At 38.4% G+C, this 19,447-nt stretch overlaps 1 protein-coding gene across 4 annotated transcripts in view; it reads right to left on the bottom strand.

Annotated features, from left to right (window-relative positions):
* The window catches only part of Arhgap6 (Rho GTPase activating protein 6), a 499,561-nt gene that overhangs the window by 139,204 nt on the left and 340,910 nt on the right, over positions 1 to 19,447 (bottom strand). The window contains exon 1 of one of the 4 annotated variants that reach the window (XM_021249116.2): positions 5,671 to 7,900. The exons of the other annotated variants lie outside the window; for them this stretch is intronic. Within the exon in view, the coding sequence (XP_021104775.2) occupies positions 5,671 to 5,841 (171 nt within the window). The 5' untranslated portion in view covers positions 5,842 to 7,900. Of the gene's footprint in view, positions 1 to 5,670; positions 7,901 to 19,447 lie in introns of those variants that run through there. 4 annotated transcript variants of the gene reach the window in all.

Here is a 19,447-nt window from a genome sequence, read left to right as displayed (position 1 = left end):
TTCTATCAAGGAGAAAGGTCAAGTTGCTCCTTTTATTTGCAACTAATGTCAAATTTACTTCTCTTTTCTTCCTAATGCCACACAAAATGAAAATCTAGACTTTCCCCCTAAATCTGAAGTTATCCCCTTGGAAGTAAACAATAACAGGAAATACAAAGACTGAGTTTAAATCCAAGACTTAGAAAATAATATATCAGATAACTCTGTTGATTTAAAAAATTATGTGAGATTCCACTGTGTATAGCTTAACAGGAATCACAAGAGAAAAACAGTATCAACCAATTTTCTACATTTCTGGGACATAGCAGGATCTAGTAGCATTTCACCTTGTCTTAAGTAGATACTCATCAATCTATGCTTTTTATGAAATTCTTATTAGTTAGAGTTTTCACTTATTTTTGGTGATTTGGCTCCTAATTCCTTTTCTCCTCACTTGTTCTGGAGGCTCATCAGTAGGGGTCACTGGCTGACATTTAGATATGAAAAAATACTTGCCTGCTGTGAAAAGTCCATACTAGCTTCTTGTGAAACACCTGACTCTTCTAGAAGATAAGTAATACTTGAGGAAGAAGACTGGGGTAGGCATGGTAAGGGGTGAAGAAGCTGAAGATAGAAGAGTAGTAATTTGTGTTCCGAGACAATTACCTCAATAAATCACACCTGGCTGCTTTATCAAAAACCTAAGTCAATAAAGCCCCCTTATAAATATTATTGTCCCATGGTTGACCAAAAACACCCCAAGATCAGCATTTATTTTCTTACTATTAAATTTTTCCCAATAACATTAAACTATATCATGTCCTGAAAACATCCAAGTCTTGTTTTCCTCCCCCAAGCATTTTCTGTGCTTCATATTTAGTTGTGGGATGAGGGGACTCTGGGACCAGTTAAGTGTCCACCCAAGTGAAAAGATGCTTTCCAGTGTCGTGGGTGTAGTTGGGGGTGGATATGCCCATTTTACAACCAGAGTGTTGTGTTCAAAATCAGGACATAGACTATCTTCTGTGGGAATGTGGTCAAAGTTCTTAGCCTCTCTGTGCCTCCGTGTCCTCAATGTCCTGTTGTCCTTCTCTGAGTCTTTTCATGTTACTAATCTCCAAGTTCAATCATTGCTAGCTGCAGCTCTTATATTCCCAAGGGAAGCCTTCTTCTGACTCTGTGGGCCTCCAAAGGGAATACTACACACTTGGAAACAGGGGTCTCCCAGAATTTTGGATGCCACACGGAAGTTTCCCATGCCAAAGGTTTCAAAGTCGATCGTGTTTGCTGTTTCTCAATGTGTCATCTCCCTTACTGAAGGTGAGATTGTGTGATCCCCAATTTCTTCTACCTGACATCCTCAGGTGCTATTCTTTGTCACCCCGCAGACTGGTCCTCACCCTCAATTTCCCACCTGACAGTAAAAGGGAATGAATCCAACAGGTGTATGTATTGGTCACACAAGGCACAGGGAAAGCCAAGCCATGAGACACCCCCCCGCCCTTTTCACCTTCTTTCTAGGGTGGGACTTTCTACAGTGACTCCTAACACATACCCATCCATCTGGCACTGGTCTCAGTTAAGCTAATTCTACTTTAAGAATTTCTTTTTCATACTGTTTCTAGCTAGAGGAGTGGTTCTTAGCCAGGGATAGCTGTGCCTCCTAGGGGATATTTGACAATATCTAGAGTCAGAAAGGGAGCAGGGGTGGGGGTAGAGCAGTGTTCTTGGTATCTCCTGGGTGGAGGAGCTTTCAGCAGTTTACAGAAGAGCTCCAGGACAAAAAATGAGCTGGTCTCGAATGTCAACACTGCTGAGGTTGAGAAACTCTAACTTAGAAAACCATGTCAACTTTGAGTCATGTTGGGTGTCCAGAATTCCATGCACAGAAGATTTCAGAACAAATCTACAAGTCTGTGTGCATTTTTTTTACATCACTGGAAAGAAAAACCAAGAGCTCAAATCTTAAAGCTGGTAAACTTGAGATAGGACCACATACAGTAGGCTTTCATTTTCTCCACCTCCTGCATTAGAAAAAACTCCAAATAACTTGTAGAGTGGCAAGATGGTAAAGCAAATTTGCAAGATCAAGAGAAAGAGAGAGCTGCCCTAGGCTTAAGTTGGCTGGTTTAGATCAAAATTATCCTGCACAAGTTAGGATAGTTCTTTGCTTCTTCAGAAATTACTTAAAAGTGAATGTGTTATTTGCTTCCCAGAAGGTTACCTAAAAGTGATTTTCTCCGTGATAAAGGGGAGAAAAATAAGCAGACTATTAGACACTAGTGTATCTACTGAATTAAAATTCACTTAGTTTAGAAGAATTCTGTTCTGAGACTTGCTTGAATGTGGCCATATAGTGAGAAATTAGTAGTTTTATACTCAGAGTGGGCAGGGATTAAAGATATGTAAATTTTCCTGATTTTCAGAACCACCATTCTCCAAAAGTATAATTTGATGATTATAATAAAGTTTTTGTTACAAAAGTATTATGAAAAGAAGCCCTACAGCCATGAAGAATAAAAATCAGTGCATTCTAAGTAGAAGAGACCCACATTGTCTGGGCATGGACCTTGGGTGACCTGGAATATCTGAAGGACCCAGGACATGAGGTATCCCATCTGTCCAAATATTGTAGAAAATTCAAGACACTTTTCAAAGGGAATTCAACCTTCTCCCTGCTTCCCTCCATGTACTACATCAGGAGAACAATCTCAATGAACATCATGTCAATGCATTCTCTTCTAGGGACCTTATCTCACTAGTCATTGTGGGCTGGAGTGCTTGGGCAAAGAGTTTATGCTTCCCACAACATGTTGGCCATATTTCCATTTTAAGCAACTACACATATCTACAACAGTCTCCCCAGTAGCTAACAAGCTGCTTGAGGCAGATTTAGAAAAATGCCTGGAAATTGGTTGGTGTGCTTAATATCTGCTGAATGAACCATATGAGTATTAAACATTCCAGATACAATAATATAAAAAGATAATAATGACATTGAACAGTTACTGGGCTCTTAGATTACAGGCACTCTTCTAAGCACATGACATATATTAGTGCATTTAATTCTTACATTATAGAAGCACTGTCTGCTCACAAGTTACAGATGAAGAGTTGTCTAAACTTTAACTTTTAACAAGAAATTAAGACCTTTGAAAAAACATATACACACAGTTTATCTCATTTTTGAAGAGTACTATTTAAAAAACAAACTAATTTGTCATCTACATGTAGGATTCTAATTAATACAACTTATATCTCATTTCTAACAGTGAATGTGAATTTAACCTTATCAGAATCTTGAAGCTAGTCTCCTGTCTTTAATTTTCCTGCCCATTTGACCTCCCAATTATGAGCTAAGGAGCTAATCATAAAACCAACCAAAGAATTCGTAACACAATCACTGCTCTGCAGTAAGGGGAAGAAACCTCTGCACATCTTGGCAAGTGGTTCAGTGTTGTCATGGCAATCAAGGGAGGATCATCTATCCCAGGGGTGGGAGTTCACTTGCGCATGGACACAGCTTCCCTGGTTCCAAAGGATGAACTGAGACAAATAAACACATACCCAGTGCTCATAAGAACTGTAAGGTACTGTCTCTTATTGATTAGGTCAGAGAAAGCTACAGTGCGACATAATGATGTCTTTTCAAAAACTCAGGCCTTGCCCCCCACCCCCACCCCCATCTTCCCTTTCAGATAGCCCTGAGGATACATGTGCAATGCATACACACAAGGTTTTTTAAGTGATATTCTGAAATTCACCAAGAACATCCAGAATATAAAAGGCCGCTGATATATTTCTAGCATGACAATGAATCAGAACTAATTGGCTTGTACACTCTCTCAACCTGGCATTTAATGCCCAGATTAAAATATACGAAAAGATTTAAATATCTCAATGGCTTCCGGTATTGCAGCCTCCACCAATGTTCGCTACCGAGGCAGCGATCCAAACTGGCTCTTTGCACAGGGTCCTGACTAGAGAAGGAAATGTTTGCAAATTTGTACAGCTGCATGCAATGACAAATTCAGGCTCTGCAGCTTCACAAAATCCCATTTTCTGCTTCTGATGAGAAACTTGGCCTCAACTTGGTCCACAAATGATTTTTCTTCATCTAAAAATAGATACAAGAGAGAACCTCAAAGTCTATTTCTTTTTAAAAGTAGTTGTCAATTTTAAAGTAGCTACTAAATATTGCTAAAATGCGCAATTTCTATCAGCAAGATTTACAGAGACAGTTGGAAAACAAAGAGATGTACTACCTTTGTGGCTTTTCCTTCCCATTCAGTTAGGAAAAAGACGTTCCCAATGTATAGTAAAAGGTGTGGAGGAACCTGCAATCCCCACAGCCTGAATTGTTTTATTTGATATTAGTTATTATTGTAAGTAATTAGAATCACAATAGAAAATCTTTCCTTACAAAATGGAACCATTCAATACATTGCAAATGATCATAATTGAAGAGCAGCACATTTTCTTCAGAAATAACTTGTCTTTCAACAAGCTAAATACTTCATATATATTTTAATTACTTATGCATATAGTGATATGCACATGATAGACAGAGGAAGAAATATGCAAATTTATGGAAATGAAATGGTCACATAGTTTAAGATAATAGCCAATCCTTAGAAAAGCTGGTGATTCTATCTTGCTGGTGTTAAAAAATATTCACCACATAAACTAACATTTATTACTTTAGAAAGGATTTAAAGAAAATTTTACTTGCAGCTATATGAAACCAGCAGGTATCTAAGCTCTGTGAACATTTTGATAATATTCTAAGCTAATAATAAAAGGTGAATATTGTGATTTTCTTCTATGAAAACATAAAAAGCCTGGAATCATAAAAAAAGACTAATAAAGATTGCATCAGAGGCTGACTTTCTCATACATAAACAGCAAATCCAAGATTTTCTGAAGCAACTACCTGTCTCGTCTGCATGGAATGGCCACAAGGAAGGAGACAGCCCACATTCTGTGGTTCCGCAGCAGTATACTATGAAACATCAAGCTGTCATAAAAATCAGTAGCTTCTGGAGCAGTGTGGATTCTTGCAAGCAGTTGTAACTGTGTAGTACCCAAAGACTAAGGCCCAAAGAGAGGCTCACTAGCCATGATGCTTATGCCACTTCTGTCATGGACGAGCCAGGTGACTGCCAAAGCCTGATCCACTCTGACCCTCAGTTCCTCTGCCTGCAGCACCAAACATTGGACTAGAAGACCACTAGGCCTACGTAAGAGTAACATTAAAAGGCCAATATGTATTTGAAAGCCAAGTTTCATCAAGTTTCAAATACTAAGAAAACAGCCAAAGGAAAGGTGCAAAAGAAATGACCAGGTTCATACTAAGATTTGCTTGAAGCTTTCAATAAAATGTATGAGAGTCTTGGCAATGATACACTGCATTCCATTCAGCCTGGCTCCAAGGCTCCAAATCTTTTCCTAAAGCAACATGCAGAGACATTTCAACTGTCATCTGAACCCTCTGAACTTGGAACTTGAAAGAGACTCAAGTGCTAGGAGAGAATCCTTCCAGGGCTATTGCATCCTTTCCTTCCTTCTGTGTCCTCTTCCCCACTCCTGCCCTGGGATCATTATCCCACCAAGCCTAGTTTGGGTCCTGCCTTGCTTCTAGCAAGAGACATGCTATGCAGAGCCAGTAATATATGCACCGTATCTTCTTACCTCTCCAGAGTCCTTACACCTCAGCAGTAGCAGCAGCTCCAGGCAGAATTGGCCCCCCATGTTCCTCATACAGAGGCCTGTCCAATGTGGCAACACAGGAGGAGGCAAGAGGCAGAGACATTGCTCAGCGCTAGAGGAGCTGGCTGGGCAGGCTCCTGGGCTGGCCTGCATAGCGAGAGGCCCTGGGAAGGAGAAGGCCTTGGGTCACTGTGATCCTCTGAGTCAGACACCCAGGGGAGCTCTCGCTTTGAAAGGCCTCCCTGGGCACAGGACGTCAAAAGCCTGGTTGAACTCACTAGAGGTAAATGTCCAAAAGTTAAAATGTTGAGGTAAATGGTTACATAGACCTATGCCAGTTTACAGTAAATGGTAGAAATAAGATATGACTGCTGGAGGAACTAATCATTAGTTGAAGTGCTAATTCACATATCTGATAATGGACTTGTTTTTTTTTTATTTTTTTTTTATTTTTTGGGTACCAGGGATCGAACTTGGGACCTTGCGCTTGCACTTTTATTTATAATGACCTCAAAGTGGAAATGACCCAAATATTCATCCACTGATGAATGGATGAACCAAATGTGGTATATCTACACAATGAAAGATTATGTGGCCATAATAAGGAATGAAGTACAGGTGCTAGCCACAACATGGATGAACCCTGATAACATTATGCCCAGTGAAAGAAGGCCCGCTTAAAAGGCTACATATTCTATGATTCCATTAGAAATGTCTATAACAGACAACTCTACAGTGACAGATTAATGCTCGCCAGGGACTCAGGGTGGGGGGATGAAGGACAGTGATGACTGAGGGCTGCAGCTTTCTTTTGGGGCTGATGAAACTGCTTACCAATTGATTGTGGTAATAGTTGCACAACTATGTACACTAAATAGATGATTTGTCTGCTCTGTGAATTTTCTCTCAATAAAGCTGTTCTATTTTTTTTTTAAAAGTGAAATGCAGGTTCTTACTCTCCTGCAACAATGACACTAGGATCTTTCAAAGTCACCATTTCTACTGCAAATTTCCCTATGTGGTGTGGCAGGGGCCACAGTGAGAGCAGGCTTCCATCTGAGGACAGAGCAATAGTCACTGGGCCCTAGCACCTTCTACTCAGCTTGGCTCCTAGGCCGTTCATGGCAAGCACCCTGCTCCATCTGCATGATGCAGTCACACTCCTCAATGGTCCTCTGTCCTCAAGTGCTGGCTCCCTTCTCTGCATGCTCATAGCTCCACCTATGAGAGCTCTTTGACTCTAACCACTGCTATTGCATCTCTTGTGGCTATCATCTTCAAATAGATTGAACACCATTTAAGCACAGTGAACCCTCCCAGCTCAGTGAGTTTCCTTTGCTGAACTTCAGTAATTACTCATTGGCCTCTACTTTGTTTGGCAAGGAAGCAATCTACTTTTTCAAAGACTTTTAAATTAGGGTATTGCCTTTAGGGCCCATTGTTCATTTTCACTGTTATAAGTAAAATGAAATTAGCAGATGTGAGAACAAAGGAAAGAGTCCAGTGATGATAACACTGCAGTGATTTTGAGTTAAAGGAAAACCCAACATTCTTACATAATTTATCATCCAGTAAGAGAGTTACATTATAGCTAGTGACACCTTTTAATTATTAATTTTCATTACTGTTATTTTCTTTTGTGGCACTAGGGATTTAAAAAAGAACCAAGGCCTTTACACTGAACTATACACTTTGACAAAATGTCTAAGATGCCAAGTTGCTCAGACTGAATTTCAACTTGTAACCTCCTGCCTCAGTCTCCAGAGTGCTGGGATTACAGGCATGCACCACTATAGCCAGTACCATCACCATCATCACTTGTGTGTTTTTGTATCTTTTATCTCTCCAGTTCCTTGAGCACAAGGGATCAAAGCCTCTGCACATAATTTTACTAAAGATAATTATTCTATACTGCCTCATGCTTAAGGTTTGTTTAAAGCAGTGCATTCTGCTAGTAGGACTAAAATCTCAAAAGAAAGTTGTGTTAGTGGCCCCAGGTAACTACAATACCTAGCTTCCGAAATTTATCACATTTTGGACACACAAGGGGTGTTTGCCTGTCCTGGATTTGTCTTTAAAAATTTCATCCTTTGTATCCATTTTTTTTCTTTTTGGTACCAGGGATCGAAATTTGTCTTTAAAAATTTCAACCTTTGTATCCATTTTTTTTTTTTTTTGGTACCAGGGATCGAACTCGGGACCTTGCACTTGCAAAAGCAGGAGGCAGAACCACTGAGCTAAATCCCCGGCCCCTATATCCATTTTTGAAAGTTGAGACGTGGCTTTCTGAATGATGTTGATGGAAGTATGAAGGAGTAGGCTTCCCGATGAAGGCGAAGGAAGGTTACAAAGCAGTGTTCCCAACAGAGCCTGCCTGTGTCCGTTCTGTACTGAGGTGCCCATTCAGGCCTCTTCTCAAACACCCTCCGGGGCTGGGAGTAAAAGACATCAAATAATAAAACTCTGAGGCACATGCTATGTTACTGTTTAAGGGCAAAAGTGGGGGCAGGGGGCAAGGGATTTAGCAATTTTATTCACTGGCTTACATTCAGCGACTCTGAAAATTTGGCCACTACTCAGGGTTGCAAATTTCTATGGAAAATGAACTGTGTTTGGCAAGCTCCACGAAATATGAGGCCAATAAAAAAAATGTTTCATGCTTTCTCAAGACCTTATGCCACTAACTGGGTGGGACTGGCAACTCTTTTTTTTAAAAAAAAAATCATTAGGTGTGTTGGTACATTTTAGGTATACATTATGATCACATTCATCATTGGGATTTTGTACCTGTACATGATATATCTTGATTCTTGTTTTTTCCCATTCTCCTTCCTTCCCTTCCACCCCTCCACCCCTCCCTATTTACAAAAGCATTGTTTCCATTTTTCCTTCTTTTCTCATTTTAAATGTCAATTTAAACACTAAATAGTTTTCTTTACTTACATGAATTAATATAATTCTGTTGATTTCAAAGCATAACTTGAACTAAAGTTTCTTTGAGTTTTGATTAGAAGATGTTTCACGTATAATAGGATCTTCAGACTAAGCAAGTTCAATTCAGGCGAGTTCTGTTCCAAAGTCAGAAATGTTAATGGAGTCCTTTATTTTACACTATTGAGAATTGACTGGAAATTCAGTTGATACTATGGTTGTCAGGAAGCAGCTCTTGAACTCATAAAAAGGATTAGACCAAAAGAGATAAAAATATTATTGTAACAGCTGAGGAAACTATATAAAAGAACACAGTGGGGAATTTCATTGCAAAGTTTATGACTGTCAAATATTATCTTCAGACCAGTCATCTCCAAACTTTATGAGGTCAGCTATCCAACTGCCTCTTGACCCTTCCACCTGGTATCTCAAGGTTATATCAAACTATGATTATCGAATACTGAACTTTTAACTCTCCATTCTGGCAAATGTCTTTGTACCCCAGCCTCCTGCATCTTGAGAAGTGTTTCTAAAGTGTTTATCACAGTACCTAGTATGCAGCACCCATTGCTGTTACTGGTGATGATTGACGATGATGATGAAGATCAATCATGAAAATGATAATTTCTATTCACTCAGCTGAGCCAGAAAATAAATGATATTTCTTTATTCTTTTCTTGACCTCATGTTCCATATTTAAAGTATTGCCAAGTTCTGGCAACTCTACCTCCAAATCAAATCAGGAATCTGACCCCTTTCCATCTGCACTTTCATCACCCCACTTCCAGCTTCCATCATTTTCCTCCTGAACAAATTTAACAAGCTAGAAGCCAATCTAACCATCCACTCTTGTCCTTACCCAACTAGTTGTTCATAGAGAAAATCAGAAGCATCTTCTTAGATACAAATACTCATTTTAAGATGTATATAGTGTATATCATGTACTTATTAAATCTGCCAAACCACCTTATGAGGCAAGTAAGGAACTGAGTAAAGAGAGGTTAGAACATGTCTGAGACCTCTCTGCCTCTAAGAGGCAAAGCCACACTGAACGGTCTGGGTCCAAAGCTGTGTGTATAACTGCTACACAAAAGACTGTGTCATTCCCAAGCTGGGGGAAAAAAAAAAAAAGGAGGCAAGCAAAACCTGTCAATGGGCTTCCACTGCACTTAGAATAAAAACAATAAAAGCCACCCATTTAAGACTTCCCTATGTCAAAGTGCTCAACTTCCTCAGTTTCCCCTCTTATGCCACGTTTTCCTTCTGTTCCCTGAACACTCAGGAACAAGCCAAGCTTAGCCTTGCTTTGCTTGCCTCCTGGGGGCATTTCCTGAGACTGAGTTTTCCCACGGCTGGCTCCTCCTTCTTTGGATCTCTGCTTTAATCTTACTGGCTCAGGAAAGCATTCTCTGACCTCTTCAAGCTGAAGTCAATGTCCCTTGGCTTCTAGATCTCAAACACCCTGCTAGTTTTCTACTCATAATTTATCTCTACTTGTAATTGCTTTTATATGTTTGTACATTTTTTGTTTCTCTTGCTTTATTATGTCTGTAATTAAAAAAACTGTAATTCCTCCCTCCTTTTTCCCCCTCTTGTCATTTATTTGCTTAAAATGCAATCGGCTGGTTTGCCTTGTAAAATTTCCCATATTATAAATTTTGTCATTTATAAACATATTCTCTTTTTTTTACATTTTAGTAAGTTTATTGGTACAACTTAGATATACATAATGATCACATTCATCATAATAGGCAATTTGTACCTGCGCATGATATATCTTGATTCTTCTTTCTTCCTAACCCTCTCCCTCCCTTGAACCCCCCTTCCCTTCCTTATTTGCAGACTTTGTTTTCATCTTATCCTTCTTTTATCATTTTTCCCTTCCTTTTTCCTTCCTCCCTTCCTTCTCCATCCTCCCTCCCTAATTCCTGTTTCCTTTTGAACAATTTTTTCCTATCTCACAATATCTATTATACATTTTGGTCATTACGTACACTTTCAGTTTCTCACAGCAGAGACACAATTTGATAGATATTTACACATGGGTGTCCAATCTATTTCACTTAAGAATACGCTCTCAAGGTGCATTCATTTATCTAAAAATGTCTCAAGTTTATCCTTCTTTATGACTGAGTAGTACTTCATTGTATAAAAAAAAAAACCATACTGTTTTTATCCATTCATCAGTTGATGGGTATCTGGGCTGTTTCCAAGCTTTAGCTATTATGAACTGTGCTGCTATAAACACAGGTGCACGTATATATTGCTGTGGTATGATACTTTTAATTCTTTTGGGAAGATACCCAGAAGGGGAATAGCTGGGTCAAATGGGACCTCTATAATCCTAGTTCTTTGAGGTATCTCCATACTGATTTCCACAGTGGTTGCACCAGTCTGCACTCTCATCAATAGTGTAGAAGGGTTCCTTTTTCTCCATAGCCCCACCAGCATCTGTTGTTGGTTGATTTCTTGACAACAACCATTCTTTCCAGAGTAAGGTGGAACCTCAGAGTTGTTTTAATTTGTATCTTTTGAATGAGCAGTGTTGTTGAACATTTTTTCATATATTTATTTGCCATTTGTACTTCTTCATCTGAGAAATGTGTATTTATCTCAGACGCCCATTTTTGGATTGGGTCTTTACATTTGGGGGTCTGATATTTTTTAATTCTTTATATGTTCTAGATACTAGTTCTCTGAGGAACAACTGGCTAAGATTTTTTCCCCACTCTGTGAGTTCTTTTCACTCATTTGTCTATTGAGTGTCTTTCCCACTGAGCTGAGAGCTTCATAATGATTATTTATCATTGTGTTTCTACAATCTAGCATCTTGCTTTGGGGACAGTAGGTTCTGGCAAATTTGATAAATAATTCAGTGAAGACTAGAACACTTTGGTGATAGGAAACCTCCGCCTACCTCTTAGGTCTTCCAAGGGTGGGTGCAGGATTAAATTCAAAGTCTCTTAGGGGTGCTTTTTGTCAAAAGTGAAGTCTTGTGGCTCTGGGCACTTCATTTTTGTAGCCCATCACCTTTTCCTCTCAGGATTTTTTTTATTTTGACATGATTTGGTAATAATTTGTTTGGCTGTGATTAAAGAACAAAGATGTACATTATAAACTGATTTCACATGATAAGATGGTTAAAAATACCAATTAACAATGAAAGTGATGCATGCTATGTTTTTAGATATGCAGGTTACATAATTATCTTAGGAGGCAAAAGTTTTCTTTTCAGTTTATATATGTGTGTGTGGGCTCCTGGAGAGCTTGTGGATCCTTGGCCCCCTGTTTACATGATGGTGTGAAATGGGTGCAATGGACCAGCTGGAATCCAGTCCCAAATTCACCACAGCAAGGTTCCTGGGGCCTAGGAATCTGCATTTTATGACACTTTTCAGGAAACTTATGCAACAGACCTTTTGAAAACTTGTTTCTTTACCTAGGTTTGTATATGTTGTGTTAGAAAAATATATAATGGATGTCCAGTATCCATTCTTTATATTTGTTGTTTAATTCTGAGAAATCCAAGATAATGTTTCACATAAAGGGAAAACACATAATATTGGTTTCCATTAAGGTGATTAGGTGTTCAGAAATGCAAATTATTACTAATCTTTCTGGTAAAAGTAATCCTGTCTGCTAAGTATCTTTTGTTTGCCTGCATGTGCACATGGGGAGAAAGGGACAGGCATTTCTCACCTTTGAGGGGCAGGAGAAATCATTTGGCCAAATGGAAAGAAAAGCCAAGTAAGCGCCTGAGCCAGTAACTTGCCAATGTCTTAGGCTGGAAGTAGATAATGTTAAGAAAATTAAAACTGAAAGCAGGAAGAGGCTTCTTGATTTGCTCAAAAGAGACAAAAGTAGCCATTTTTTCTCTTTTAGGGTAAGCTAGTCTAGTTCTAGAATATGAATGAAAAGTTTAAGGTAAAAGCAAAAGCAAAATAACAGCAACTACGTTTCTGACGCCAGGTAAACAAGTGCATTACTAAGCCACGTCCCTCTCCTAAGAGAAAGGAAAGTGTTGAGCAGCATCTCACAGCGGCTCCCTTGGTCCCCATCTCATCCTTATGTTTCCTCCGTTCTCTGGAACCCAAAAGACCTTCATCCTGAGCATGCCTAGGATGTTTTCCTCCTTTGCTTGCGGCAATGTTCCTCTCTTCACGTGCCCCCTCAGAACCTTCCATAGCTTCTCCTTTGCTTTGTAAGTTAAGTGTGACCTTTCAGTAGAAGATCACAGGCTTTCTATGGTGTGACCTCACCTCACTCCTCCAAATCCTTCTCTTGCCCTTTCTCCCAGAAAACTCTGCATTCTAGACAAACAGACCAGCTCACTCCCATATTTTGTGGACTCTCTGTCTTGGCTTTCTTCATTTTCCAACTTTCCTCCCTTATTTGCTATCAAACAGTATTCACTGTGCCCCAGATCCCATCCCCTTGTGCCTCCTCGAGGACAGCACTCCAGTCATTCTCTTATGCATCATCCACTTTCTCATTTCAACTGGACTGGACTCATCAGCAATAAAACACACTGTGCTATCTCCACCATACGAAAGTTCCTGATCACAGTCCTTTATAGCCACCATCTCATTTCTTTCTTTTTCACAGCAAAAATCCTTCTGAGAAGTGAATACGTACCCTATCTTGGATTTCCAGTCTTTTTTGAACCTACTCTAGTCAGAATTTGCCTCCAACACTCATCAACACTGCTCTTGTTAGGGTTACCACTGACCTCTACATTGCTAACTTCTCTCATCAATCCTCAGGCTTCCCCTACTTGACCCACCGGGAGGGTAACTACATAATTTCTCCAAATCCACACACATGTAAGAGTGAAAATGGGTGCTATTGATAATTACATTGATAATTATTCATTATCTCGGACTGTACTTGACAAAGTGAGAATTACTCTCTCCTACCCACTGGAAGCATCATATCTACCTATCTCAGCCAATTAATTGCTCACTCCCTTGAAAACACTACCTCTACTTGGCTTTGTGGATGGCTGAGTCTCTTGGTGTCCCTCTACTCCACTAGGCATTGGTTCTCAATCTTCTATACTCTTCTAGCCTCTGAATGTAATGTAATTTTGGAATTTCCAGGGTTCTGCCCTTGGATCTCCTTTATTTTTCATCCTTAACCATTCTGTTCATGCTTTAAACTAATCCTATGACTTTAAATGACATTTGTGGATTGATAGCTCCCTGATTTAGATCTCCACTCAGGAAATTTTTTTCCTATTCCCCTGAGACCTTCAATTTTTTTTCCCAACTGGCTCCCCTCTGGTATTTCCCTATTTAAGTCAGAGGCAATATAAACCTTAACATACCCCATAGCCAATCTGTCAGTAAATTCCATTTGTTTTACCTTCAAAACTTGCCCAATTATGACTTCTTCTTATCATTTCCATTGGTTCCACCCTGATCCAAGCTAATATTATCTCTCACCTAGATTTGTAATGAAATTACTGAATGACTCAGTAGAAAGAGAGCTTTTGTGAACCCTTTTGCTAAAAGTAGTATTTTTTTCCTAGTTTAAGATGATTTTCTTTGAGAAAAATCTGTCAGTAAGCCACTTCCCATCATATGATTTTCTAGAAAGGTATTGGTATAGGTAACCCAGAAAAACATATAGGAGCAGAAGACCTACCCCACATCCCACAGTAAGGACTTGAATTGCTATGTAAGAGTGCCTCTATCTTTAGTGGTTCACAGCATTCTTTTTTATTATTTTATTTTTTAGTTTTTATTAGTACACAGTTGCACTACATAGAGATTACATTCCTTGTCTGGAGTTGGTACATGCACATAACACATCCTAATTCTTTTATATCCCTTTCCCTTCCTCTCGTCCTGCCTCCCCTCCATCTCTCCATCGCCCTCCCATCACTCCCATCACAGCATTCTTAATAATGCCCGAATTTCCCTCTCTTTCTTGTAACAAAATAGTCCTACTACATGATGGGCATTTATTATTCTTGTTGACAGTGTATAGAGTGGTCATTCCCCAGGGCTTTTGGAGCTGAGTAAGCAGATCTTAATAATACCACTTCTTCTGCCTGTGACTAATCCCCACACTCAAGTCTAATGCCATCAGACCTTCTTTGACTCACTTATTGCCAGTAGCACAAGAGGAAATGGTGGTTGGGAGCTTCTGGAAAATGTTGCCTTGAACATAAACAAGAGACACAGAAAAGGACACCTTCCTTCATCCATACCAGTGCTTCTCAACACCATGAACATTTTGGATTTGATTATTCTCTGTTTTGGGGAATGTCTTGTGCATTATCTATGTTTAGCAGCATCCCTGGCCTCTACCTTACCAGGTGACAGTGGCTTCTCTCTAGTCATGAAAACCAAAAATGTCTCCAGAAATTTGCCAGGTCCCCTCTGGTAGTGGTGGCGATTGGTCTACGGAGAATCACTAGCTGGCCTAGATATTTTCATATTCATTCCTAAACTGCCCTAAGTTCTCTTGCTACCTGTCTAGGGATGACACATAGATCATAAAGTGAAAAGAATTACAGGAAAAAATATACAGGGTCACTGGATGTAACCCACCATACCTGTGTGTTTTCAGTGACATGCGCTGCTAAACTTCTTAATTATTGAAGCTGGTTTAAGTAGGTCTTGTGGGTATTATTAGCCAGGGGCATCAAAGTGACCTGGAACCAACCATCACAACTCAGAGCACATTGTTTTACTTCAGGGCATTCTATAGCTTAGGCTCCATCTGAGGTTAAGAGTCCATGGGTGCAGTTTTCATGAAGGATGGCAAATAAAATGGCTCATGTTTGGATTGGATAATATTGTTCGTATACTCTTGTTAGGGAATTGTAGAATTTTAGAATAGAAAAAAATTTTATGGAAGAAGGATTAAGCTGAAATAACTGTCTATGTTTATCCTAGTTAAAAGGCCTTCAAAAAAGGATCAACCCTTATGCTTCCAAATGTTAGGAAAAGTGCTATTATGCAGTCTAAAATATTTCTTAAACATAATTTCGTGTGAAAAGCAAAAGGGAATATTTTCTTATAGCCACATACTCTTAAATATCACCTTCTATCTAAACAGTAGTTCTATGTCTAAATCAATGATCTGTTTACAGCAGACTTCCTCTCATCTCTAAGGGCAAAGTTGACATTTAATTTTACCATCTAATAGCACTGTTTTCAAGGTGAAAGCTTTAATGAAAAAATAGAACTGGCATAATTGGTGCACAATTAAATTCAAGGTATACTGAGGAGAGAGAGAGAATACAAAATTATAATCTATTTCTTTTATTGTCTTTATTGTTTCATGTATTCTAATTCATATTATATTCAATTAGATTAAGAACAACGTAAACTTATAACTAAAAAACAGAAATACAGAAAAAGCAAAATGATTAATGTGAAACTCATCCATAATCCCAGAGTCAATCATTGGTTACATCTTAGTGACTATTCTCCCAAATATTTTTCTTGCATACTGAGATATTTCTTCTCAAATTGTATCATTATTTTGCAATGTATCATATTATGGTGTATCTTAAATGTCCCTTTTATCAGACATGTAGTGGTTTCTAAGTTATCTCTATTGTAAATAGCACTATATTTGAATGGTCGATTGAAAATAAATTACACATGCCTAGAAGCAAAAATCAAAGGGAAGACACAAACACAAGATTTCCCAAAGTGTAGGATATTGTTGGCTTTAGAATCCTCTTTGCATTCACATCTAGAAACCAGGCCCCAATGGATAGAACTAGAGCAGAAAGCAGCACTGAGCAGGGCAAAGGGAAGAGAGGAGCAAACCATTGTTGAGGTGAAGGAAAGCATCTGGAAGTAGATTTAATGAATAAACGCTTGAGATGGGCCTAATGAAGTAACGTTCAATAAATGAATCCCAAGCTGCCTTTCATACTTTATAAGTCAGTGCTATTGCCTGGAGAAGAACAAGCTTTACCCAATCATAAAATTAGAAAAAAGAATTAACTTGTTCATCTACAAAAATCTTGTGATGGCAATTCCAAATATCTATATTTGTATTCATATCTGTATTTATACCTATACATGTGCCTATAACTGTACATGTATATCCATCCATTTGTCTGTCCATAAAGTAGTTCTCAGACAAGAGTGCATCAGAATCTCTTGGAGGTATTGTTCAAACACATATCACTAAGTCTCATTCCCAGAGCTTCTGATTCAGTACGTTTCCAAAAATGCTGAGTATTTGCATTTTTAATACATTTCTGGGTGACACAGATGTTGCTATTGGGGAAACTACACTTTGAGAGAGAACTGTTTCTTATACTCTTTCCTGTATCTTACCTTGTTTTCTTTTTAAGTGTTACCTTTCTTTTCTTCATTTTGTTTTATGAATACATGTTTGCAGTACTTAGTGATTACATTCCTCATGGAAAATAGATACATGTACATAACACATCCTAATTCTTTTTTCATCTTCTTCCCTCCTCCTTCCATCTCTTGGTTCACTTCCCTTTTGCAAAAGATCTTTCGCCCTACTTCTTATTATCTGTCTTTTATTTTGCTCTTTATTTGTATTTGGGCTTTCTCATGTAAGTGCAACCATGTGCTATTTCAGCTTCTGTGTCCGATTTATTTCACTTAACGTTATGGTCCAAGGTTCATCCATTTTCCTATACATGACTTGTTTATCCTTTTTTGTCCCAGCCACTCCCCTTCTAGATATCTTCCTGAAAGAGTTAAAGACATAATACAGTCATACATAGCAGCTAAATCATAATAGTAGCTAAATTTATAACAGCTAAATTTTGGAAGCAGCTTATATGTCCATCAGCAGATGAATGGATAAGGAAAGTGTTACCTTTCTTCAAAGGATGAATTAAGATGGTTTCAGCAAAGGCAAAATTGTAACAACATAATAAAGATCTGAATAGAGCCAAAGCATATTAAGCCCAAGGCTTTATATTTTATCATGTAGAGTTTTCATAGTATGCTTAGGAGTTCCATAGATGTTTTGCTTGTTTTATTTTGTTATTCCTAAATTTGCAGATGTTTCTTCTTTTCACTCCCTCTTTTATATTAGTATATGTTTGCCATACATAATAAATACATTCATGTGGGGAACTGGTACATATACACATCACATCTTGATCCCTTTTCTCTTTCCTCTTCCCTTCGTCCTGTCTCCCCGGCCCCCAGTTCCACTTCCCATCAACACATAGTCGTTCTTGCCTTATCTCTAACTACAAATCTCTATTTAAATGAACATATGGCTTCTCATACACATTTTGATTATTTGTCAATTGTAATACTACATACCATAGTGTTAATTGCTACATAAAACAAATATTGTAGTGCTTTCCAATTTCCCTCTTCTTAATTTGGTAATAAAATTATGAGATGGAAAAATTATTGCCAAATTTTTTCTCCAGAAGAAGAGTTAAATTGTGGTACATCATTTGCTTTACTCTTGGTTTTCATTGCCATTTGCTTTTAAGTTGATGTATTTACATCTTAATGATTCAGATTTATTTCCCAAACAGTGAGATGAAACAGGGATGACTCAAAGGCAGCTTCATTTTGAAATTGGCCAGGCTTTTGTAAACAAGTTCTTGACAGAGCAATTTATAATTCTCTAAACAGCTGGGGTAGAAATATCACACAGAAAAGCAGATGTTATTCTCCTAACTTCTTTTTTTCAGGTCTACAATCATTGTGCCTACCACATCTCTACAAGTAAACGTTGGCTTTGCTGGATTTCAACCGTGTTACCATACTGAAGATGCAGGTCAGAGAACAAAGCTGTTCAGAGACAGCTCTGTGACCAGCCTCCACATGTGAGTTTGACAGCGCTTGATTTAAGGGTTGTGTTAGTTCATATTTTCAGAGTGCAATGGGAATGCAGATGGCACCCCTCACCTAAATAAAAGCTGGGCCTGCATCACCTCAGGGTCAAGTTAAAGAATACGGGCTGTGCTGTCATAGACCTCCGTGGGTACTAATTAGTGGGAGACAAGACATGTACACAGGAAAATGTAATCAGTAATTTTCATGGATAAACAGCTGCAGGACTGACAAAATGGGGTCGCTCTGCACTGGTGCAGTCAGGGAAAACTGCATATTGCATTTGTTCCAGTCTTGAAAAACAAATGTTATTTCTCCAGAAAGTGAAATACAGACATTGAAAAGGGAGGTAAATTTTCACAAATGAGGTAAAAAAAAATGCTAGTTAGAGCTAGAAGTTAATGTGTGACAAGAGAGAGCAATCCCCATGGGTGATAAATTTCACTACTGAAATGATTTTGAATTATACCCACCTGAAACCAATCATAAATGGCTTTTATGGTATCTGCACAAAAGAGGGAAGAACAGGAAAAATACTTGTGACCTAATGGAGAGAGGGAAAATATGTATTGGCCAATTCTAACTTCTATGTAAGGTTCTTTTGTTTCTATTTAATATTCAAAATACCCCTAATGTGTGAACATTTTAGCAAATAGTCACTGAATAAATAATACAGTCAGCGAACATTGAAATAAAGCTGTCACTAAAAATGTCACAAAAGAGAGAACTCATAGCCTATTATAATAAAGATCTGTATTTTAAACATTTATGGCTTGCTATGCATCTAATTGCTGTTCTGGAACTTAAATACATGTAAAGTATTTATATTTTGAAAAATGTGGTAAAAATGGAATTAATTGGAATCAATGTAATAAGGGAGATGGTGACTATTTCTGAGTGTTTTTAGATGCAACAATTTGACCCGTAGTTCCAAATTGTTTAAAAATCTGTTTACTTGGGTACACATTTAGGCACAAAATGGAATTTTGATGTAAACAGTACAAAAGGAAATGTGAATA

The sequence above is a fragment of the Heterocephalus glaber genome, unplaced genomic scaffold, assembly GCF_053883595.1.
Source record: "Heterocephalus glaber isolate CG9 unplaced genomic scaffold, H.glaber_assembly_v1.0 deba00001594, whole genome shotgun sequence".
Classification (NCBI taxonomy): Eukaryota; Metazoa; Chordata; class Mammalia; order Rodentia; family Bathyergidae; genus Heterocephalus; species Heterocephalus glaber.
The sequence above is the reverse complement of the archived record's forward strand: the minus strand, read 5'-3'. Positions and strand labels throughout refer to the sequence as shown.